The sequence below is a fragment of the Monodelphis domestica genome, chromosome 5 (assembly GCF_027887165.1).
Source record: "Monodelphis domestica isolate mMonDom1 chromosome 5, mMonDom1.pri, whole genome shotgun sequence".
In the NCBI taxonomy this organism is placed as follows: domain Eukaryota; kingdom Metazoa; phylum Chordata; class Mammalia; order Didelphimorphia; family Didelphidae; genus Monodelphis; species Monodelphis domestica.
Window position 1 is genome coordinate 286,884,559 of NC_077231.1, and position 25,497 is coordinate 286,910,055.

Consider the following 25,497-nt stretch of genomic DNA (forward strand, 5'->3'; position numbering starts at 1 on the left):
AATTCAAATTTCCACAGGATCCATCATTCAAATCCTGTTCCCTTAGCCATTAGCAGTCTTGATTTCCTTCTTTTTCAAATGGAGAAGGAGGACTTGAGGAGGGTTAGGTTAGATGGCCTCTGAGATCCCTTCCAGGCCTAGATAAATCTTCTCTGATTTCCCCACCCTCCAGTAAAGACCATTCCCCTGGAACCTCAAATGGTTGGAGTTGCATTTTTGCACTGCATTAGATATTATAGTTTTCTATTTATGTCCTTTTCTCCAGATGGACTATAAGCTACACAAAGGTACCATAAAACAGTCAATATCCCCAGCACCTAGAATAGAGCAAGAACTTAACCAACATTTGTGAAATTGAATTTGAATTGGGCGTGGGGAAACCTGGCTGTCTTTGAATGTCCCCAAATGCCTCCTCATGTGAGTTCAAGTAGGAGACCCAAGTAAGTCAGTCTGTCTGTCTGTCTGTCTGTTTCTCTCTCTCTCTCTTTCTCTCCCCCCACCTCTACTCCCTCTCTCTCTCCCTCTTTCTCTCCTCTTCTGTGAATTTTAAAACTATTCCACCCTAATCAGACCATTCTTTAGAAGATCTGATTTAGCTATTTGCTGATCAATAACAATAGAGATATTTGGAATAACAGAATCAGGTCTTGGAAACTCTACATTCTCCACCCTTCTTAGTTTAACAAGATTAGGAAGGTCTGCATCAAACTCAAGATTTAATTATCTGAGAAAATGGCCTTCAACAGACATGTGCAAAAAAAAAAAAAGAACAGACCTCTGGGCTGTCCTAAATCAAGATTGAGCCACCATTGGCACATGTAAGGCGCAGGAAGTGAGGTAGAAAACAGCCTCTGGAGTTCTTGTGACTTTCTGTGGAGAGGGCTAGACAGTTCGATCCTGGAGCTCAAGCTTGGAGGAGCCCCAAAGACAGCTTTCCTTCAGATCAGTCACATGAGTGATAAGGACTGACTCCCTTCTCTGCCTTGGCTTTCCAGGACCTTAAACTCCTGCTTTGGCTCAGCCTGAGCCAGAGCAGTTTTGAGTTAAACTCCTTTCCTTCTCTCCCTCTCTCTTTCTCCCTCTAATATTTTCTTCCTCCTGTTGTAATTAAATCACCATAAAATTTCCAGCTGAGTTTGGGTGATCCATTAAGATTTTATAAATAAAATCCTTGGGGACCAAATATAATTCTCAACCATAATTTTAACCCTTACACTTTCCTCCACTCCCCTCCCCCCCTCTCTCTCCCTACAAGGCGCCAAGTTAACTTGCTCCTTCCTCTACTCTGTACTGTCTACTATAAATTCTCCTATGTATATTTGCTTTGATTTCTGCTTTGCTATCAATTTGGATAATGAGGTTTCTCTGCTACCTAAAAGAAATTATGTCACCACAGGCCAAAAAGGACCTATTTTGGGCAATAGGTTAAAATAAATCAAATAATAGGGAATTCTATTTTACTTATGAATATATTCACATATACATCTGTGCATTAGAAGTATATGTTTAGATTTTTTTTAATAGCCATAAAACTAATAAGAATATTACAGAATAAGTGACATCTCAAACTTTTAAAATTCTAAGCTACCAAGGTTTGAATCCTACTGTCCCATAGGCAATTGACTTTCAAAGTCTCAGTTTCTGTAAAATGGGGCTAATACCTCCCCATCAAACCCTGGCAGGCTGAGAGCAAAGTGCTTTGCAAACACAGAAGAATTATATCCATTTTCCTTACAATGATAAGTGATTGGAATAACCTATAACTGTTCTCTTCCTATATTTCACTGGTTAATCTAAATAGTAGGATGAACTCCCATGGACCTAGGCTTTAAATATATCCAGTCTGATGCAGTGAATCTGCAAGTAATAGGATCTGACTTCTAATGCCAGCTCTCACTCCTTATGTGATGCTAAGCAAATCATATAATCCTTCTGGGCTTCAGTCTTTATCTAAAAAATTAGGGATCAGAATAGATACCTCTGAAGGCCTTTTCCACTGCCAAAACTCCATTTCTGAAGATCTTATGAAATGCACCCAGGTAGGCCAGACTCCTCTTTGCTGGCATCCATCCTCCCTTGGTCACCACCCCTAGAAAGCACTGTCTCCCTCTATTTAAATGTCAGCTTTTTGAGGGCAGAGATTGTCTCTTTTGTATTTATAAACTCTTTCTTTAGCACTGTGGGCAGCTAGGAGAGGCACTAGAGAGAGTGTTGGGCCTGGACTCAGGCAGGCCCTTATTCTTGAGTTCAAATCTAGCTGTGTGACCTTGGGAACTGTGAATTTTAAAAGTCTCCATCTTGGTCTAACACCCAAAAATGGTGCACACCCACACTACACGGGCATGCGCTAGTCAATGACAAATCAGAAATAATTAACTGCCCACCTGGGCTGTCCTAAGCCAAGCTAGAGCCAACCATTGGATTTGTGAGACACAGGAAGTGAGGTAGGGAACAGCCTCTGGAATTCGCTCACTTCCTGTGGAGAGAGCTAGAGGGGAGTTGGTGTTAGGAGCTTGGAGAGAGAGGACGCCCGCAGACAGCTTTCCTTCAGATCGGTCACGTGAGTTAAGGACTGATTCTTTCCACCTGGGCCTTTAGGCCTAAAGCTCCCTCTGCCTTAGTCAGAGGTTGAGTAGCCCCTTTCCCTTTTTTCTTCTCTCCTTCTCTCCCTCTCCTTTTCCCTACTCCCGTTGTGATTAAACCTCCATAAACTCCATTCTGACTTGAGTGTTTCATTTTAGGAATTTCATAAGTAAATTCCTTGGCGGCCATTGTTCAATATTACATAAATCCTGTAGCCATATTTTAGCCATTACAATATTATAACCCTCTCCCAGAGGCCTAAATTTCCCCATTACAGTTTTGGCAAACCACTACGGGAAAAAGAACCTTATCAGTCTTCTGATCTCCTTACTATCACCTGGGAGAAATCCCACCCCGGCTACCCCCTCTGGCTCTTGGCCCTGCCTTAGGGCTTGGAAGGTTTCTAGAACCTCAATAAATTTCCTGAATTTTCTTGCCTTTTCAACCCACTTATTGCTCACTCCGTCAGCCCTGTTACCAAATACCTTGGCTTAAAGACACAGCTGCCAGAACAGGTGAGTATAAAACACCTTTTCTCTTTTCCCTTTACCCCTTAAGTTAAATTGGGGTCAACAGGATTTTTTTTCCTTCTCCTCTTTGTCTCTCATTTCCGTCTCCTTTTACTTTAAGGAGGTGGCTCAGTAGATTGAGAGGCAGGCCAGGCTTACCTAATCAACTAAGCAACGAGGAACCTCAGGAGAAGGAGCCCTTAGGAGCTCCTAGCCCGCAAAAAACAGCTGAATACAGCTAGGGAACTAACTTAAAACCCATTTTTTTTTCTGTTTCCTGGCCTTTCTAGTCTTAAAAATTTAAGTGGGCTTTGCTCAAGGAAGATAGCACATGGTCCTAGCGGCTTTAGCCTGAGGGCCAAAGAAGATTGCTGGGACCCACCCACATACACTTTGTAAAGAAGGAGAATTTACAATACAATAGGCCCTTAGCCTGTATAGGGTTGTAGACTCAGAGCCACCTACTGTAAAAAGAAAAAGCCTGTGGAAAGTTTGTTTGTTGCTTTGCCCTGCTCCCCACTTGCTTTGTGAAATTACAAAATATACATATAAAAATGACTACTATATTCTTTGACAATTAAACGGCAGCTGAAGTAGGGGCATTGAGGAATGAAGGATACCTCCAAATTTTTATATTAATAGGTACTGTCATTTTTGTAATCCTCAATACTATATTTAGAGATGAAAAAATAAGAAAAATTGAGGATAAAATGCAAGCCCAATTAGAAGATCTAAAAAGTCTCTTACAAGATCAATTGGAAAACAACCACTCTACCAGAAACAGACCTGTTTCTGAACCTTTGAATGAGGAAATTTCCTTCCCTGAAATAGAGATGGAAAGCACCTTCCCTATAGCCCAGTTAACAGACTGCTTCTCTCGTGCAGTGCAAATCTTGTCTGAATTTAATCCCCAAAACCCTTCCCCTGCAATCCCAGCTTCTCATGTTCCTTCTCCTACAGAAAACCAAATTCCAATGCAAGAGAAATCTTGTCCTCCTAGAAAAACCTGTTCTTGTCAAACTGACCCACAGGTGCAAAATTCAACTAGAGGCCTGTTTCCTCTAAGAGAAGTACCTGAAATAGGACGAAATGGGGATGTGGTGACTTTAAGACATAGGATACCGTTTACTCCCCAAGAAATAAATGAATTTACACGAAATATCCCCACATATGAACAAGATCCTTTTCTAGTAACAAAAAAAGATGGGAGACATATTTTTTCAGTATAATCCGTCTTACAGGGACGTTGAGAGCTTACTACAGGCTTTTTTAAGTGAACGTGAAAAAAATAAAATAATTGCTCATGTCAACAAAACCAGGGGGCGTAATGCAGCACATTGGCCATCTCAGGATCCCGAATGGGACTATAACAATCCTGATGATTATCTACAACTATACCATTGTAGAGAGGCCATCCTCACGTCCATGAAGGAATGTGCAGACAATACAGATAAGTGGATGGAACTGGAAAAAATTAAGCAAAAGGCTGAAGAAACACCCTCCAGATTTATGGACAGAATTATCGAGTTTGGGGACAGATACTTAGATTGGGACTTAACTAAAGAGAGTAGTATAAGACAAGTTAGAAGAATCTTTGTAAACAATTCTTGCAAAGCAATTAAAAATTATTTCAAAACACAATGCCCAAGATGGTCAGATATGGACCTTGAAGAATTGCGAAAAACAGCTATATATGTTTTAAAGGGAAACGAAGAAAAGGAGAAAGAAAATGATGATGACATGGAGGAAATGAAGAAAAAAATGAAATATTTAATAGATAGGATAACTAAATTAGAAAGTGGGCATGATAATGAAACAACGACAATTGCCCCTCTCCAGAAATCCAATTATCAATCCATTACTTGCCACTTCTGTGAGAAGAAGGGCCACAAAATGATGGAATGTAGAACCTTTCTTAAGATGTTTGGAAGGAATACACAGTTTAATAATAGTTTTAGAAATAATAACTATAATGAATATAGAAATAAGAACTTTAGAAACCAGAATTATAGAAATAGGAATTGGGAAATTAATGACAATGCTCAAATTGAAGAAAATTTTAATGATAATACTCAACAATATATGAGAAATGGCGCTCGTCCAAAAACTACTCGAGGTACTAATGACCCTCAGAGAGGTGCCCTTCAGGGGGGTGCCCAAGGAATATCCCAAACACAATGATGGTGCCCGGGGGGGGGGGGGGCTGGGGCACAGGAATCAGAGGATACAACCTTTGATTTCCCGGACCCTGATGTCCTACTACCCGTTGTCCCTATCCACTGCCCTCCCCATACTAATGAACCCCATGTTACCTTAAAGGTGGGTAACACCTATTATGATTGTCTATTAGACACCGGAGCTTCCTGGTCTGTATTAAAGAGAAAACCTGATTTACAATGTTATTCTATTGGCTCAGAGAATGTAATGGGAGTATCAGGAATAACCCAAAGAGTTAAAAGACTTCCTCCTAGAATGGTGTCTGTAGGACCCCTAGAGGTACAACACTCCTTCCTTTTGATGCCTGACTCCCCTTTAAATTTGCTGGGGAGGGACCTTCTATGCAAACTCAGAGCCACAATAACCTGCTCCCCAGATGGCTCATTATCATTAGAAGTACCAGAGGAATCTTTAAAATTACTCCCTGTACTTCTCTCGGAAAACCAGGAGGAAAAAGAGCCTTCCATTTTTGAAATACCTAAAGATATACCGGAGTCTCTTTGGGCCACATCTTCTTCTGATGTAGGCTTACTTAAATCTGCTGTTCCTATGCAGATAAAAACTAAATCTAGCCCACCTCCTTCTATCCCTCAGTATCCCCTCTCAAAGGAGGCAATTGAGGGTATTACACCAGTTATTAACTCATTAATAGAACAGGGAATAATAATCCCTTGCAAATCTGAATACAACACGCCCATCCTGCCAATTAAAAAACCAAAAAAAGGGCCCGATGGCAAGCACATCTATAGATTTATACAGGATCTAAGGGCAGTAAATAATCACGTTATAAAAAGACACTCCGTAGTTTCTAACATACATACTATTATTTCATCTATTCCTAGCACAGCTACATACTTTACAGTAGTAGACTTGTGTTCAGCTTTCTTTTCCATACCAATACATGAAAACTCCAGGCATATTTTTGCTTTCACCTGGAAGGGCTCACAATATACCTGGTGTCGGCTGCCACAGGGTTATGTCGAAAGTCCGAGCTTATTTGAGCAAATTTTGAGCCAAGACACAGACAATATAACATTTAAAAATAGCAAATTAATCAAATATGTAGATGATCTACTCTTGGCTTCAACAGATGCAAAAACATGTCAAGAAGATAGCAAACACCTTCTTTTGGAATTGCACAAAAGAGGTCATAAGATCTCGAAGGACAAAGTTCAGTGGTGTCTCCCCAAAGTAGAATATTTGGGGTTCATTCTGACAGCTGGTGCCCGCTCTATTTCTCCCAAGCGAATTGAGAATATTCAAAAATTGAGTGCTCCTACCACTAAAAAACAGTTAAGAGCAATTCTGGGAGCAACAGGGTTTTGCAGACAATGGATTCCTTGCTATGGGGAAATTACTAAACCTCTTATAGCACTAACAAGGGATGTAGTCCCTGAACCCCTCAAATTAGAGCCTGAACACCTGTCAGCTCTATCAGAGCTAAAAAAGGCTATCTTATCTGCCCCTGCTCTAGGCATCCCAAATTACAACAAGCCATTTACTTTGTATGTACATGAACGAAGAGGAGTAGCCTCTGGTGTTTTAACTCAGACTTTGGGACCTTCTCAGCGCCCAATTGCTTATTATTCTGCCCAACTAGACCCAGTAGCAGCAGGAGCACCACCATGCCTTAGAGGAGTAGCTGCTACAGCCTTACTAGTAACAAAAACCATTGATTTAGTATTGGGATGTCCATTAACAATAATGTGCCCACATGAGATTGAAGCATTATTGGTAAAACATAGAACACAGGCATTCTCGGATCAGAGAATTACAAGGTATGAAATAACCTTATTAAATAGTGAAAATATTACCTTGAAACGCTGTTCAACTCTTAACCCTGCCACCTTGCTTCCAGATTTACCCACTTCAGGAGAACCATTACATAACTGTGAAACATTAGTGTCCATGGCAGAAAAGCCTCGAGATAATCTCTTGGACACTCCCTTAGACAATGCAGATCTGATTTTATTTACCGATGGTTCCTCTTTTATGAGGGATGGCATACGTTACACTGGAGCTGCCGTAGTCTCAGAATTTGCCACTGAATGGTCAGCTTCACTACCTTCTAACATTAGCGCTCAAGGAGCAGAGCTCATAGCTCTAAAACAAGCTTGTATAATTGCCAAGGATAAAAAGGCAACAATTTATACGGATTCTAGATATGCTTTTGGCATTTGTCACTCAGTCGGGATGCTATGGCTCCAAAGAGGATTTTTAACCTCAGCTGGAAAATCCATAGCTAATGCAGAAATTATTAATGAAGTTCTTTCTGCTCTCAAACTGCCTGAAGCCTTAGCTGTAGTTCATTGCTCTGCCCATACAGGTGGCTCTGACCCTGTCTCTAGAGGAAATGACCGAGCAGATGCCGCTGCAAAACTAGCAGCCATAAAAGGACCTGGATTAATTTTAACATTAACAACCACTGATAATTTAAATTTATCACTCTCCTATAATGAAAAGGAAGTGGAAAAATGGAAACAAAAATTTAAAGCAAAACAAATTAATGGAGTATGGGTGTCATCTGAAGGAAAACCCCTGTTCCCTAGAAGTTTCTATCACCAAATTTGCCAATCTGTTCATAATAATGGTCACTTTGGTACCCAGGGCATCGTGGACTCTGTTAAGAGAGTATGGATAGCCCCTGGTATAACTACCACAGCCTCTAAAGTGTGTTCATCCTGCCCTACCTGCCAGGCATATAACCAACATGCCTTTCGTGGTAAAGCCTTTGGTGGACATCCTCTGGCTTACACACCTTTTGAGCACCTGCAGATAGATTTTATAACGATGCCAAAGGCTGGACAATATAAATTTTGTTTGGTCATAGTAGACCAACTGACCAGATGGCCAGAAGCATTTCCTACAGCCTGAGCCACAGCAGCTTTTGTTGCTAAGGTGCTTTTAAAAGAAATTATTCCTCGCTTTGGCCTACCAGCACGTATTGACTCCGATAGAGGGAGTCATTTTACCGATTCTGTTTTAAATCAAATATATTCTTGCTTGGGGATAACTCCAAAATTCCATGTTCCATATCATCCCCAGAGTTCAGGCCAAATTGAGAGGATGAACAAAGAACTTAAAACTATGATTGGAAAATTATGCACTGAGACCCATTTAAAATGGCCTGAAATTCTCCCTTTGGCCCTATTTTATCTTAGAAGCATATTTCACCATTTGAGATGCTTTTTGGGCATCCGCCTATACAGGCTAAGCCTTTCTCCCCTGCTTATACATCGCTATTAGGGGGAGATACTACTATTGCTTCCTATATACAGGAATTACAGCACAAACTGCGTGAGCTACATGAATCCGGAGCTGCAGTACAAGCTGGACCACTAGACTTCTCACTTCACGACCTGAACCCAGGAGACAACGTATATATAACGAATTTCAAGCGTACTGGAGCAACTGAACCTTCATGGGAAGGACCATTCCAAATATTGTTAACTACTCCAACATCTATAAAGGTTGGAGAAAAGGACTCTTGGATTCACTGTTCTCATGTAAAGAGAGCATCTTCTGTTGAGACTGATTGACTCTATCCTATACATGCATTGGAGATAACTATACATTGACAAGTGGAACTGTTTTTATTCTGCTTTTGACACATTGAATTCCTAAATTTAATTTTTTTCCTTTTTTCCTTTTCCTTATTTTATTATTATTATTTTTACATAATTTTATTTTTTCCCTTTTTCTCATTTCTATGTACTTTAGGTACATATGATCAATATTAATTTTTATTCTACAATATTAGTTTAAATATATATACCTGCTGTTATTATTAATACGCACCCAAACAGCTTTAGACTATGGGAACCTGCCATTTATTGATAATTGTTGTGGGACTATGATTAATGTTTGTGTCTGATTCTAGATATGAGATCAAACAAGGAGCACAGAGATAACCTGGATAATGCCAAAAGAGCTCACAGGGCTAAAAATCAAAAGACCAATCCAGGTAGGATTAATGCATTTCTAAGCCAATACTAAGGACTTGAACCTAGTGTGAGACTCGTGGTTGTGACACTTGACAGACGTTAAGATGTAGGCCTTCCCTGTATCCACACTCTTCGTGAAAGTACCTACAGACAAGTACCTAAGGTTGGCTACCATCCTGGCTCCATCCATCCCTGAGAACGAAGGTAAAATCAGACGAGGGAATAACACTTCCCTAGATATAAAAAAAAAAATCTGGTCCTCTTTCTTCTCTCCTATAGTATGGCAACTTCCTGTAGCCTTGGCTGCAAATGGGGAAGTAAAATATACTGCATTCTGTCCTACAGACTTGTGGGATTAGAAATTACTTAACTGGACCCTAATTACAGGGGCCTGTGGAAAAAAATTTTTTTTTTTTATTCTTGCTTTCTAAAATTTTGTATACATAGATTTTTTGATTTTGATATTGATTTTGAATTCTTCTTTAATATAAATATGCATATATAAAGGGTTTATATTTTTCCCTTAATTTTTTCCCTTTTTCTTCTTTTGATTTTGATTTTTGATTTTATTTTCATATTGTTTTGTTTTTCTTTTGGATTAACTCACACACCCCCACAACTAAAACTTGAATCCTCAGCTGGACTCAGTGTTTTTTCAACACTTTCTTCAGGGGGGATTGTATTTCATCAAATCCAAGATTTAAATTTTGTTCGAGATAAATCTTCAGAGAAGAAGCTTGCTAACTAACTGAATCCAAAGAATGAACTGTTTGCAGAAAGATATCTAAACCTTTTCACTACAAGAAGATCCAGAATGAACCTTGGGGTGTGGTTGATTGAACATTTTTTAAATGTACACTCTTATGCCAAAGGGGACTGCCCCCTAATTGGCTTTTGTCAATGCGCCCAGCAAAACATTGGTTTGCTGTCCTTCTCTCTCCTCTATTTCCCCATATTTACAACTATTATAATTGTCCTCTTAGTGGGAAAAATTTGTATACACTTAGTTAGAAATTTTTGGGGTGTAGTATGCTTATGTTTAGTGATCAATTGGGGAGACTAGTCTCCCAATCATCATCAGGGGGGATTGTGAATTTTAAAAGTCTCCATCTTGGTCTAACACCCAAAAATGGTGCACACCCACACTACACGGGCATGCGCTAGTCAATGACAAATCAGAAATAATTAACTGCCCACCTGGGCTGTCCTAAGCCAAGCTAGAGCCAACCATTGGATTTGTGAGACACAGGAAGTGAGGTAGGGAACAGCCTCTGGAATTCGCTCACTTCCTGTGGAGAGAGCTAGAGGGGAGTTGGTGTTAGGAGCTTGGAGAGAGAGGACGCCCGCAGACAGCTTTCCTTCAGATCGGTCACGTGAGTTAAGGACTGATTCTTTCCACCTGGGCCTTTAGGCCTAAAGCTCCCTCTGCCTTAGTCAGAGGTTGAGTAGCCCCTTTCCCTTTTTTCTTCTCTCCTTCTCTCCCTCTCCTTTTCCCTACTCCCGTTGTGATTAAACCTCCATAAACTCCATTCTGACTTGAGTGTTTCATTTTAGGAATTTCATAAGTAAATTCCTTGGCGGCCATTGTTCAATATTACATAAATCCTGTAGCCATATTTTAGCCATTACAATATTATAACCCTCTCCCAGAGGCCTAAATTTCCCCATTACAGAACTCACTGGACCCTATTGGCCTCAGTTTCCTCGGCGATAAAATAAGTTGGAGAAGGAAATGGCAAACCGCTCTAGTATCTCTACTCCGCAATAAATCAGCACTATATTTGGCACAGAGTATGTGCTTAATAAATGACTTTTCTCTCATTTATTCATGATCTAGGATTGCCAATATCCCTCGTCTAGAAGCTCATAAAATCATATAGGCATTAAGATACAGTGATGACAGCAGAAACAAAATGAGAAGAGGAAGAGGTAACTATTTCAATTGAATGAGGCAGATCTCTGACTCCAGAAAAGCACAGCACCTCAGATCAGTGATCAGAGAAGGAGTAGCAAAGAAGCAAAGATTCCACCCTAAAAAAGGAGCTGATAGGTCAGAAAACTGATTGCATTTAGGCTTTGTATTCAGTATTTGTATTGTATGACCCCAAAATCTGACAAATGAAGGCAGCTCCCTATGTAAGTTACAGGAAACCCTGGTGTACCTTGTAGCATTTAAAAGAGTGGGAGCCACAAACTGTAATAATTAAAATGGTTGAGGTTGTAAACTGTAGTGATTAAAATAGTTGAAGACTTAAATTGTAGTAGACATAAGAGTGGTGAGTAAATTGTGACTGCAGAAAATATGTTTTCACTACAGTGTCTTGTTTTAAAATCAAATATATAAGGTGGTCACCAGGGAAATATTCCCAATTATGAATATACCCAAGTCAACTGAGTTTTATAGAGAATTTAATTAATAATACAATGAGGAATTAAAAAAAGAGAGAAAGAGAGAAAGGGGGGAATAATGAGAAAGGGATAAGCCGGCCCTGGCCAGTCCTGGCTAACCCAGGCCTAAGCCCTAAGAGAAAAATCAGTCAGTCCTTAATCACTCACCACAAGATCTGTCCAAGCAAGAATATAGACACCAGTTCAGCCAGCCATCCTTCCTCAGAGAGAGATTCTTCTGCCTCCCTTAGAGCCTGTCTCTCAAGAGCTCCTTCTCAAGAGCTTCCCTTCTCCAGAGCCTCCTTAGAGATCTTTTAAAAGGATTTTTATCAGAGATCCTCATAAGAGATTTTCCTCAAAATGATTGTCTTCAAGCATTTCTGCTTTTTCTTATATAGGGGGTTTTCTCCTATGTCACCTCCCCTAAGTTCTTCCATCTACCAAAACAATAGACATTTTCCCATTCTGATTTCACTGTTGGGTCGACTAATCCCTTTAGTAAGTTTGAACCAGAAAAACTTCTGAATAAGTTTTCACCTCTTTGCTCCTGGCAAGTTTACAAGTTGCCCGACCTTTATAGGTACCTAGCATCCCATTGTATCAATTCTAAAAAACAGGCATGGCTCAAAGAACTCCTTGCCTCATCATAAGCATGGGTCCAAGTACTTTCATTGTCAAGGAGTTCTCTCCCCTAAAGCAGTCTTAAGTACGGTGGAGTAGAGGTCCTCCCATTTCTGATCCTGGCGAGTTCTCACAGTCAAAATGGGGAATGTTTCCAGTAGGGAATTGTTCCAATTGAGAATTCCCGGATGGGGAAATTTTTAACATTCACAAGTCTGAGAAATTTCAAGATTTACAACCTATAGGTGCTACCCATCAAAACATTAGCACCCACTAGATTACGTGATGTACTAGTTATCACTGATGGGAGACCCAAGTCCTTAGGAAATGGGTTCAGGGAGCCAAGTGTGCACCAAAGCCTTCTTGAAGGTAGGCTAACTTGGAAGGGAAAACATAATGAGGAGCTCAGAGTAAAAAACACCAGATTCCTAAATGTGCCTGAAGTCACTGCTGAAACAGATGAAAGAGGTACAGGAAAAGATGAGATTGCACAGAAGTCTTTGGAGAAAGGAAGTAGAAAAAAAATGGAAAGAAAGGATTAAGCAGCAATTGTTCTTTTCCTTTCTATGTCCTGACTTCTTTCCCATGGAAGGACTTTGGCATCTCTACAAAAGCTCCATGATTCCTATTCCTTAGGATAACCATACCATCTCCACACACCCAGAGCTTCTAAAATGTATACATGCCCCCTAGTTTTTCAAGCTTCCATTATGTAATAGCTCTTGGCCACACACATACACACACACCCAATCAATCAATCAATTCCCAAATCTTCCAGGACAGGTTTCTCAGTACACATATACCTTAATTATTTCTGTAAGAGTTTGCCCTGGCTTTTCTAGGAAGAAGAGCCAGTAATACCAGCAATTAAGCCTATATATGTTATTTATATTTATATATATATATATATAATATACACACACACATAGTATACATATATATGTGTATGTGTGTATATATATATGTGTATATATATATATATATATATGTATATATATATATATATATTCTCACACAAATTTGAATCAGAGTACTTTTCCAAATTGATTCAAAATAAACATTTTAAAAGCAACTAAATCAGGGCAGCTGGGTAGCTCAGTGGATTGAGAACCAGGCCTAGAAACGGGAGGTCCTAGGTTCAAATCTGGCCTCAGATACTTACCAGCTGTGTGACCCTGGGCAAGTCACTTGACCCCCATTGCCTAGCCCTTACCACTCTTCTGCCTTGGAGCCAATACACAGTATTAACTCCAAGACGGAAGGTAAGGGTTTATTAAAAAAAAAAAAAGCAACTAAGTTGCCCAAAGTAATATTTAGATCAATGGACCTAGAATATAAAAAATGCCATTATTATTGTGATCATTCCTTTTGCTGAATTAACATGCTAATCCAACAGGGATAAAACAACCAATTATATTTTATGTAACATAATTTTCTTTATAGCAGTTTTAAAATTCCCTCCCATAACTCATTCATTCAAATGAATAGTGATATCCCTCATTTCCTGGAGGCATTTTTCCAAATCAGCAAAAATATTAATTTCAATAAATACCCAAAGAATTAAAGAAAAGAATGTATAAGAATCAGGCACCAAAATATCTATTCAATATAGTGTACTAATTTGTATGTGATATTGCCAATGAATGATTTTACATTTATTCAATCAATGGCAACATAAGAAATAAACAAAAAATTAATTAATCTCATTTTTATTATTTGCTTTCTTCCTCCCATTTGTGCTTATTGGTGAGTCATTCTTTGAAATAAGGCTTTTCTGGCCCCCTGCCCAGCCTGAAAAGAGATTGAGGGTTTCCTTGTGCCCCATCCATCCTAAAATATTTTGTTTTACTTATTAATCATCTCTATAAATATTAAAAAATAACAACAAAGTAGGGCACATGGTTCCTTTTAAATTGCTGCTTCAAGCAGCAGAGGCAGAATTAGAAATGAAAATCATTTCCCATCAAAATCCTGATTTCATTCATGGCTGTGCAATGGAAACTGTCAGGATGCAAAAATGACTCACCAACCAGTTGAAATGCTCAGGCCAAGCAGCAGCTGCTGCTTTCCTAAGTGTTGGTCCTTCCCTTCTTTCCATTAGATACAGACTATCAGAAGGGACCCCAGATTTCAAAGGACCCACCTACATTCAGCTGGCAAGGTGTTCACAAAACAAAGATTTTTTTTTTAAATAAAGATTTAAAACTGGTCATTCCTTCACATACTCAATTTTGGAGGGGAAAAATTCTATAATATGAAAGCATTTGGGGGGGAGGGCGCCATCTGTCTTGGGTCAATGACTGGAGACAGTGCCCCCCATTTCTCCATAAAGCATTCTCTCTTTTAAGTGGCGGATTTCCTGGGTCATAGGTTTTAATATTTGGAATTTTCAAGGCCCCCTCCATTTCCACTTCCCACGCAGACACAGGGGAAGTTGGTGCAAAGGTCCAGAAAGGAGGGATGGAGGGAACAGCCAGGGTCGTTGGAGTGTAGAATGTATGGAGATGGAGAAGGTGTTAGCAGAGGCCTGTGTGATCCTGAAGGTAAAAAAGGGGCCAGTGGAGTTTATTAGGGGAGCCCCACCACCCCTAGTGAGAAGTACCCTTTAGGAAATCACCTCCAGTGCCACATGCAGGTTGGACTGGGGTGGGGACAGAAGGGGGGCAGCATTTCAGTTGGTTAGAAGGCTGCTGAAGCAACTGAGCTGAGAGGAAGAGCCTCTAGAGCAGAGGCTTTGGGAGGATGGACAAAGAGGGAGGCTGGGGAAGTAGAACTGGGCAGCTGAGGAGACAACAGAGTCTGAAGTGACTGAGAGGGAGGAGTTGAGATTGGCTTCCTCCTGGAAAAGAGAGTCTGAGAGAAAGGCAAGGAGACTCTGGACATGTGGAGCTGAAGACGCCTCTGGGACACCAAATTCAAGATGTTCAAAAGGCAAGTGATGAAGAGAGACTAGAGGTGTGGGTGAGAGAGAGAGAGAGGGAGGGACAGAGAGAGAATGAAGAGAGGGAGGAGAGAGGAAGGGGGGAGGGGAGAAGAAATAGAGGAGGGAGGGAGGAGGAGAGAGGAAGGGAGGGGGAGAGAGAGACTAGAGACCTGTGTGAGAGAGAGGGGGGTTGGGAGGGAAGACAGAAAGGGAGGACCAGTAAGAGAGAGAGACAGAGGGAGGAGAGAGGGAATGGGAGAGAGATGGAGAGAGGGAGGAAAAGGGAAAGAAAAGAGATTGAAAGATGGGTGAAACAGTAAGAGTGAGAGACAGGGAGAGAATGAGAGAGGGAGGGAGAGAGAGATGGAGAGAGAGACAGAAAGAAAGAAAGAAAGAGAGAGAGAGAGAGAGAGAGAGAGAGAGAGAGAGAGAGAGAGAGAGAGAGAGAGAGAGGAGGGAGGAATTGATGGAGTAGCTGATGGAGTGGAGAGTGTGTTGGCTTGGAGTCAGGAAACCTGAGTTCAAATCCTGCCTCAGCCATTTATTAGCTATGTGACCATTTAACCTTTGCTTGCCTCAGTTTCTTCAATTGTAAAATAGGGATCATACTAGTACCTACCTCTCAGGGTTGTTATTGTGAGAATCAATTCAGGTAATATTTGTAAAAATTACTTAGCACAGGGCCTGGCACAGATTAGGTCGCCTATTCCCTTCCTTTTCATGTGCATGTGTGTGTGTACACAAACACCAGGTAATTGTCTACATAAAGAAAATTATTGAACCCATGGGAATTAATGAGATCCCCAAGTGAGAGAGTTCAAAAGGAAAAAAAGAGATGGCCCATCCACAGGGATGCTCAAGGTTAGTGGCTATGACAGAGAAGAGGATCAGCAAAGGAGATGAAGAAAGTGATGTCTGAGGGGTTCCAGGAGAACAAGGTAACAGCAAAGGCAAGAAGACCCAGAGTGGGTGGGGTGGGATGGTGGTGAGCATCCCAGAGGACAAGATCAACTGTAAATGCTAAAGAGGTCAAAAAAGAGGGGATTAGCAAAAAGTCATCAGATTTGGACTGATGTTGGGGGAAGGAAAATGGAAGCCAGACTTCAGAGGGTTAAAAAACAAGACTGAGAGCAATAGGAAATGAGGACACTTGGATGACGCTGAAGAAATTTAAGGAGGGATATTGGAGGATAGCTAGAAGGGATGGTTGATAAAGTGAGGCACAGCTGATAAACAATATCCTATAGGAAAAAAAAATTAATCCACCTAACATTATTGAGAACAAGCTAGCTGGCAAGGATTAAGACAATGTACTCATGTGCAATGTAGAGCTAAAACTGCAAAGGTCAAGTGACTAATCTAAGGTCACACATGCCTTTGGAAGTAACAGAATTGGTACTTGAAACTACATTGCTCCTCTGCCTCCAGATTTGCCACTCTTTCCACACAGGATGCTGTCATATTCTAAATCACAGAGAGATTACCTTAGAGACTGTAAACTCTATTCATGCATTTTTGTAAGATCCATTACTCTTCCTTAATTATATCTGACACTTTCAGACAACTATGACCAATTTTTTATTAACTGCAAGAGAACAAAAGTCCCTTGCTTTTTAAAGCAGGGAAAAGTTAGACATGGAAGAGCTACTGGGATTTTGGTTGGAGTTTTTTTGATATGAAAAACCAATTTGTTCATTTTTCAAAATGTGTCAAAAATGAACTTGAAAACTGAGGAAGTCTTTTTAAAATACCGTTGTCCATCTTAGCAAATACAGCCATAATTGATATCTGACCTAAATAGGCCTGAACCAAAAGTCAAGAACTGACTATCATTTTGGTAGTGGAGGCACGAGGAATCCATGAAATTTTTCCAGGGTTAAAAGGCCTCTGAAATAATTAACTTTTGAATTTCAAATTTCTCTAGCTTTACTATGGCTTTACAATGAACAAGTTCAAGCTTATTAACAGCTTCAAGAAACTGGAGAGTAGCTTCCCAGTGGATACATCCAAGAATCAATATTTAAAGAAATGATCAGGAAGGTGGAGACAGATACAGAGAGTAGTTCAGGACTGGGTTATCTAGGAGGGGTCAATAAAAGGATCAGTCAAGCCTTTGGCTCTGTGTGGTTTTTAGGTACTTGACTCTGGGTGAGCCTTGGGTTTTCTGACTAGTAGTTCTGTGTTTTTCCCTAGTTAACAATACTGACTGGAATTTTAACAGGAAAGAACCACAATCTAATCATCGGAAACTCAAAAGAATTAAACTTCCATTTGGGTCATTCCCACAACAGATTTTCCTGAAAATTAAACTCTTGGGCATACAGTACTGGCATGGGCACTGTACCCCCAGAAACTCAGGCAAACTATTACCAGGGAAATTCCTTTGCTCCCTTACACCCTCTGACTCCCAGCCCAAAATATCTGACCCAGAGAGGATTATACCCCTTTGATGGCCCCATTGAATTTATCCTCCAAATCAGGAGAACCACCCCATGCCCTTGGGCAAACCTTCCAACCCCTAGCTCCAGAGTCCTGGCCTCACAGTTGTAAAGAGTATAAAATCCCCAGAACTGATGGAGTCTGGAGGACCGCTTTTCCATCCACGCTGTCCTCCCAAGGAACATCTCCCCATCTTGCTGTTCCACCTTGCTATCCTCCTGGCCATTCTCAACATTACTTTCTAAATTAATAATTTTAAGCTAAGTTTTGGAGTCTTGCATTCTTGCAAAAGGTATCCTTCCCGAACCCCAGGGGTGCACCTCTGCCCCCACAACAGTACTACCAACTAACAATGAAACCAATATTTTGCACCATTCTAAAAGGGTGATCCTTTGTTTTCCTTGATTCACCTGAGGAATCATTTCATTTTCAACAAACTTTGGAATCTGTGTCAACTCAAGTAAAAATCAAAATTGAGAAGCAAAGAACAAATCGGTAGGCATTCTTATGGGATCCCAGTAAGGGCGGTCTAGGGAATGCTAAATGTAAAAAAATGACCAGGTTTTCAACAAAGAGAAGGAACCGAAGAGTTGCACATAACCGAGAATGTAAGTCACTCTGGTCATATTATCCACCATTGCCAAGTTCTTTTACTAGTTAGAAACATGAGAAAGAGGCTTTTATTAATTTTACAATACAGACTGAAGTCAAGGAACCTTGACAACTGCTCATGTTCACAAAGCCAGTGTTAATCTGACAGCCAAAAAGTAAAATTCCAAAAGAAATCATGTGCCAAATAGTCATCACACAAATGCCACATGGAGTTATTTTTCAGTTTTATCCCATCCTTAAATTTCCCACCACACAGTTCAACAGAAAATGCTGTAGAAATTCTAATTCGAGTCCATAGGACACAAGTGTGGTATGTTGCTGCCTCCAAGTGGGTCAATGATAAATTACACAGCTGGGTAGAGGAGGAGATGCTCCATCAACGCAAGGAGTTTTTCAGGCTAAATCTCAAAAGACGCCAAATAATATGCGATACACTTTTAAAAACTGCATGCAAACTGTATCTGACTTCGAGGACATCAAGGTAATGTTTGGCTATGTTGTCTTCCCTAACACAAATGTTAAAACTTCACGGTTGTCTCCCAAAATTGAGAAGCAAAGAACAAATCGGTAGGCGTTCTTATGGGATCCCAGTAAGGGCGGTCTAGGGAATGCTAAATGTAAAAAAATGACCAGGTTCTCAACAACAGGAAGTTAGCTCTTCTGAGAGAGAAAGAAGAATAGAAGGAACGTTCATTCTAAGATAGGCTATCCAATGGTAGTCAGTAGATATGCTTTAAAAACAAAACAAAACAAAAAAACCCTTAAGCTCTCTTAGAATTTATACTAGGTATCAGTTCTAAGGCAGAAGAGCAATAAGGGTTAAGTGACTAGCCCAGGGTCGCACATCTAGGAAGTGTGTAAGGCCAGACTTGAATCCAAATCTTTGGGGACTCCCAAGTCAGGCTTCTCTATCCATTGTGCCACATAGCTGCCAAAGGCCATCTATAATAGGTAAAGCAATTTGGCCTGCAGGTGGGTGCTGTGTAAAATGCGTGGCAGCACAAAGAACTGTCCCCGCCATGATGCTAATAGGACATTCTGGATGGTCCAGGGTAAACGTCTAAGTACTTGTACTCACCAATAGTAGGCTATCCCAGTTTTCTTTATGCGAGTCCCATTGGAAATGTGAAGACCTGGCATTTCTACTCATCTGTCCTTTCTCGTGTTTCAGATGCACAACTGTCTTTCTTTTAATCCTGACCTTCTTTACTGCTGTCTGAAATCTCATCTAAAAGGTAGAACCTCGCTGTCAAACAGGAACTTAGATTTCATCTCCTACCATTCCAGTTTCTTTGGTGAAATGTTGTCTTCCAGAATCCTCTTGGCATCAAAGGAAAGTAAGGAAACGAAGCCATTGGTCGATGACTAGGTTTTTTTTAAAGAAGCCAATGACCGCAATCATCTATGACAGATACTATGGAAATGTGATGATGCCACTAAAGCCAAAGGAAATTCACGGGTCAGTCACCTGAAAAGTGAACTAGGTGTTTTATTTTCAAAGTGTTTCTAGTACTATTGTCAATATGAATAAGTTTCATTTTTCCATCCAGAGAAACTTCTATTAAGGCACTGGGCCAGGGGCTGGACAAAGACACAAAGACAAAATAGAAACAGTCCCTACTTTCAGGAAGGCAGGTAGGGCAGGCACAGAATCACTAAATGAATTCAAGAGAGGCAAAGAACCAACAAGTCGGAGGGGATCTGCCAAGGGTTCATTGGTTGCCCCTGAAAGAAGCTTGGAGAGGCTGATGGATTATGTATAATAAGGGGCGCACCGAAGGAAGGAATCAAACTCGTGAGGAGATGGGAAGCCAGGAGATGGTGTGCTGAACAGGAACCTCAGCGATCAAGTGAACATAAATGATGGGCTGACTAGCCAGAAGTTGCCATTTATTGCTTTCTAGTCCTACCTGGGTTTTTCTGCCTCTCTCCTTAGAATAGAAGCACCTTTCATGCAGGGCTGCTTCACCCTTTGAACTTGTGTCCCAACGGCTAGCACTCACCAAGTGAACAATATCCTCCTAAAGGCAACATGACTTCTGAACAAGGGAGTGGCAGGGCATGCGATGGAGGCCCCTTGAGTTGGCAGGCGAGTGGGAGACCGGCCAGAGAAGAAAGAGGCGATGTCAATGAAGAGGAGATGCTAGAAAAGATGCTGTGAAAGGAAAACTGGCTGGGCTTGGCAACGGCTTTGACAGGGGGCTTAAGGAGAGGGAGGACTCACGGTTGATTCTGGAATCCTGGATGATTCACTGAGTGTTTAGTAAGTCCTTCCTACGTGCCAGCCACTAAGGTCAAAGCTGGGGTTAAAAATAAAGAGTAAAAACCTTCAAGGATGGTGACGCCCTAAATGAAAGAGGGGAACTTTGGAAGACGGGTTTTGAGGGGGAACTAAAGTTTTGGACATGTGCATTTGAGGGCCCTCTCAGGCAAAGGGATGGAAATATTCAGCAGGCAAATGATAATGACACCAGAATTCAAGAGAGAGAGATTGGGGCTAGATTTGGGTCACTTGCATGGAGAGTGACCTAGGAAGAATACATATGTATGTGCACAGATATGTGTGCATGTGTGTGTGGGGGGGGGGGGTAGAGCCCTGGGGGAAATAATGCTTAATGAGTTAGGAGATGGGTGAGTGACCAGCACAGCAGGCAGAGAAGGAATGTTCCAAGAGGTTTGTGCAGAAAATGGGCAGCACAAGGTTCACAACAGCCAGAGGATGCAGAAGGTGTGTGTCACTAACAAGCTAGAGAGGAAGCTAGAGAGGTGGAGCAGCCCAAAGACTCTGAAAAGGAGTTTTAGTCAAGTGGAGGATTCATAGGTTAGCCCTAAGGAATTGGAGAAGACAATGGGAAATGAGAAATAAAACCAAGTGTAATTAAACCCTTCTAGGTGTTTGGCTCTAAAAGGAAAAAGATGACAGTTTAAAGGGGAAACAGTCAAATTTGTTTTAATAATGCAGAGACCTGACCATGTTTGCAGGTGGCAGAGAAGAAACATATAATGAGAAAAAATTGACCAAGCAGTAAATCTCAAGAAGAGTTCAGTGATGTTAAATTAACATCACAATAGGCCCCTAAGTTATATTGGCTAGGATTCTGCCCCAATAAATTATTAAATATAGGGATTCTATTCCAATAATTCCTCAGACTTAACACATTTTAATATCTATATACTGAAATGCCTTTAAATGTGGCAAAACACCAGGTGAAAAAAATCCCAATTTTTTCTTTTACAAATAATTATTTGTAGAAAAACTGTCCTTGGTTGATACCCCATGCAACTAAAATAGCAAAGAGCTGTCAAATCTGCACACTACAGATACAAGGTAGGCAAATGAAGGTTCTTAAGAAGTTATTTACTTACAATTCTTCTCCTGGTTTTGCTTTCTTATCTGAAACCAGATAAACTGTTCCAAAGCTTCCACTTCCAAGTTTCTGCTGAAGCACGTATCTCCTTGCAATCAAAGTCTTTGAGTGAGTGGAAACAGCTGTTGATACACTCACACACTTGGCAGCTTCTTGGAATTTGAGCATCACTCCAAATTATATTGAATATGTTTATTCATTTATAGAGATTTAAAATTCGGGTCTCCTAAGAAATGTTCATATTCATCCAAGTAGTGATCACAGATCAATCCCTTAAAGATGAAAATTTTATGTGTCAGATTTGACATAGTATACTAAAAAATTAACAAAATATTCAAGTTTGTCACTCTACTATGGAGAGCTGGGTATATGTTACCTTGAAGGAGTGCTGGTGATTCCAGCAAAGGGTGGCCTACTGTATAGAAGATACCATTGTTTTTTTGGCTTATCCAAATTTCATAAAATTGCAACTTTGCTAAAGTTCTAGAAGCTGTAGCATTTCTTACTCTTCTATACATTTCAATCAAATCCTACATGTGCATTTGCTCTCTGCAGTCAGAATTCCCATATTTTTGAAATCACAAAAAGTAAAGTGTTTAAATGGGCAAGTTAACAAGCTACTACTGCTGCAGTGGGAGATAGAATCCAGGAAAGTGATGTCATTGCTGATAGTAATTCTATGTGAAAAAACTCCCTCAACCAATGTAAATCTGCAACTTATGAAATTTATTCAGTCACTCAGATTCACTGAGGCAGTAGGTATCAACTTGAAGTAGGTGGAACTTGAACCCAGGTCTTCCTGACTCTGACTAGCTCTCTATTCCCTAAACCACCAAGCTACTTTTATGCTGGTCCCCACGGATTTATAATCAAGGTTTTTGTTGTTATTATACCAGATAACATTTGCTGGGGTAAAGATGGACCAGGATGATGAAAAAGAGTAATACTTTATTCCAAATCCTAATTAAACAACAACAAAAAATTATATCCTATTTCTGGAATTCATTTTATATATTAAACACCCCATCATAGAATGAAAAGTAAATCACAGTATTCCCAATACACATCAATCCCCAAGTTCTATTTTATTTTATTTTAATAGTAACTAAAGGACTAGTAGGTGGCTCAGTGGACAGAAAGCCAGGCCTGGAGATGGAAGGTCCTGGATTCAAATGTGTCACTTAATCCCAATGCCTAGCCCTTACTGCTCTCTTGCCTTGGAATTGATGCTTAGTACGGATTATAAGAAAGTAAGGGTTTAAAAAAATACAGTAGCTATTTGTAATATATAAGTCTTTAAAAATCATCTGTAATTTTTTGAGGCGAGAGAAGTTGTTAAATGTTTATTATGATGACATTGGTAAAACTATTCTAAGTTTATGAATGTATTTTTAAATGTTTTGAGAAATAATCACTAATTTGTCATTTTTTCACCCTACAGAATTTTGGAGCAAGAAATAATACTTAAGATCATCCAACCTACAATTATATAATGGAGGGAGTGATCTGAGTACTCGTTCCAGAGACTTAGATTTAATTCCTAGCATTTATTGGATTTGTGACCCTTTCCCGTTTCTTTGACTACAAAATGAAACTAGCAACACTTCACTATCTACCTCACAAGGTTGTTAGAAGGAAAGAACTTTGTAAACTCCCAAGTGCTGAGCAAATGCATTATTATTTTTAAACTATGATTATTATTCAATACCTTCATTTTACAGTGGAGGAAATGAGTCCCAAGGAAGTCAATGGAGTAGCCTGCAGTTATACAGTATAATAAAAGATCTTTGTTTTAAATGATGAAGAATGCCTGATTTTTAAACAGCATTTTATCATATCTAACCACTTGAAAGTCATAATAAACTATAAAAATTTGTCATTTGTGATGATGACCCAAGGGTGGAAGTATTATAAAAGTCATCTGTTCTGGTGCTGGCATATTCTTCTAGGAAGCCTTTGTGCATAGCAATGGCAATAATGAAAACTAAAGGCTCAAATTTATTTTTTAAAAAGGAATGAAAATAAAATTACAACTAACAAAAATGTTAATTGTTTAACCTTGAAACAATTTATCATCTTATCACACTCTTGTGAAGCTACTGATAGCTTTATTTTAGAAAATAAGCCAAAACACAGAAGCTGATACTTGCCCATTGAAACATTATCAACACTGGGATTACAAATTGAAATTTCTAAGCTCTTTGCCCTCTGCTCAACCCACAATTCTTACTAAAAATAACAGATTTCTGATTCTGTATATAATACCAAGAGAAACCAAAGTGATTTTGAAATATCAATATCAGGAAAAGTAAACATTAGGGACATCTATGGTTTGGGTAACTGAAAATAAACATTTTCAAAATTAGAAAGCAGCTGGGTGGCAAAGTGGATTGAGAGCCAGGTTTAGAGACTGGAGGTCCTAGATTCAAATCTGGCCTGAGACACTTCCCAGCTGTGTGACCCTGGGCAAGTCACTTCACCCCCATTGCCTAGCCCTTGCCACTCTTCTACCTTGGAGCCAATACACAGTATTGACTCCAAGACGGAAGGTAAGGGTTTAAAAAAAAAATTAGAAAGGCTCCAAGTATGTCATTTTTGCATGTCTTTCTGGAGATGTACAGGTATCCCCTTCATCGAATGCACTTTGGCCAAGTTGTCTATGAAAAAAAAAATCTGTGGCATTTTTCTGGTGACTGTCACAAGTTTTGATCTAGTAGGATTTTGGAAAAGTCTGATTTGGAAAGTGGAATGTTATGGAACTGGCGTGAAATCAAGTCATTAATTTATTAAGTGCCAGCCACTATGTGGATGAGGATACCAGGAAATATAAAAACAGGACAACCAATTCATTCTTTCCAGGAAGCTGCCAGAACTCAACTTTACCTGCCAATCCCATGAAATGAATTAGCTTTGAAGGGATTATTTTGTGAATTATTTTGAAACTACGTTGAATTTTGCTTAGCCTGGAAGATTCAGCACTCTATCCACTTCCAAGATGACAGCTAAGTGGCCAAGTGGGAAGATCATAATGCAAATATCATCTTAGTCAATTACCAAATGTTAATTACTGGGCAATTTATCTTAATTTTCTCATCTGAAAAATGGAGATGATAATAGCAACATATCCCAGGGTGGTTGTGAGGATAAAGAGATACTGGCAAGGTGGTTTAGTAGTAGTAGTCGCTGAGCCTACATAAACCTAAGCTTCCTTCCATGTAGGAAAATAAGGGGGGTCCAAGGGGTGAAGAGATGTGTAAACCCGGCGTTTGGTAACTTAATCTCTGGACTAGCCTGGTAGGGTTAGAGAAGGAAAGGACCCCCTCCCTCCCCCCCCCCCCCTACACACACACGCCGCCCCCAACAGGCAGGAAAGATTGAGAAGGCTGGGGGCTGGAAAGATCTTTCCTCGGCATGCTGACCCCTGCTGCACAGATCGGACAGAGCATAGGGTCCAGCCTGAGCACGGAACAGTCACTTGGGGAGAGAACGGGATGAAGCTGGGGAACAGCGGAGACGGAAAGAAGGGACCCCAGGACCCACCCGTGACCAGGGAGGGCCGAGCCGCGGGGCGTGAAACGGAGCCCGACGCCGCTCACCTTTACCGGTCCCGGGAGGAGAAGCTGCGGGGGCGGAGGCGGCTGCAGGGGCCGGGGAAGGGGCCGAAGCCTCGGGGCAGCCGCGCCCGCCTCCGCCTCCTTCCCCAGCCACCGAGGACACCGTGCTCACGGTCACGTGGCCAAAGTGTTTGGGCCCCGTCGCTAGGAGACGGACGCGGAGGAGTATGGGAAGCGGCCCCGGGAACTGCCTGCCATGACTCTTCCGGAGGCGGCAGTGGCAGCTCTGGCGCTTGCCCTGGCGTGCGCACAATCGAAAAGTTGGATTCTCTCGGGGAC

At 40.6% G+C, this 25,497-nt stretch overlaps 1 protein-coding gene across 15 annotated transcripts in view; it reads right to left on the reverse strand.

Moving 5' to 3' along the window:
* Nucleotides 1-25,339, reverse strand: part of NEK11 (NIMA related kinase 11) — a 388,343-nt gene extending 363,004 nt beyond the window's left edge. For 8 of the 15 annotated variants that reach the window (XR_001625257.2, XM_056800246.1, XM_056800248.1 and 5 more), the window contains exons 1-2: nt 25,201-25,339; nt 21,603-21,876 (exon numbers count right to left, since the gene is read on the reverse strand). Coding sequence is in view for 9 of the 15 variants with exons in the window: in XM_056800246.1 (XP_056656224.1) it covers nt 21,603-21,772 (170 nt within the window). In the remaining 6 variants the exon portion in view is untranslated. Of the gene's footprint in view, nt 1-21,602; nt 21,877-25,144 lie in introns of those variants that run through there. The other 7 variants (XM_056800251.1, XM_016426437.2, XM_056800249.1 and 4 more) reach the window with 5 other exon arrangements.
* Nucleotides 25,340-25,497: the final 158 nt, after the last annotated feature.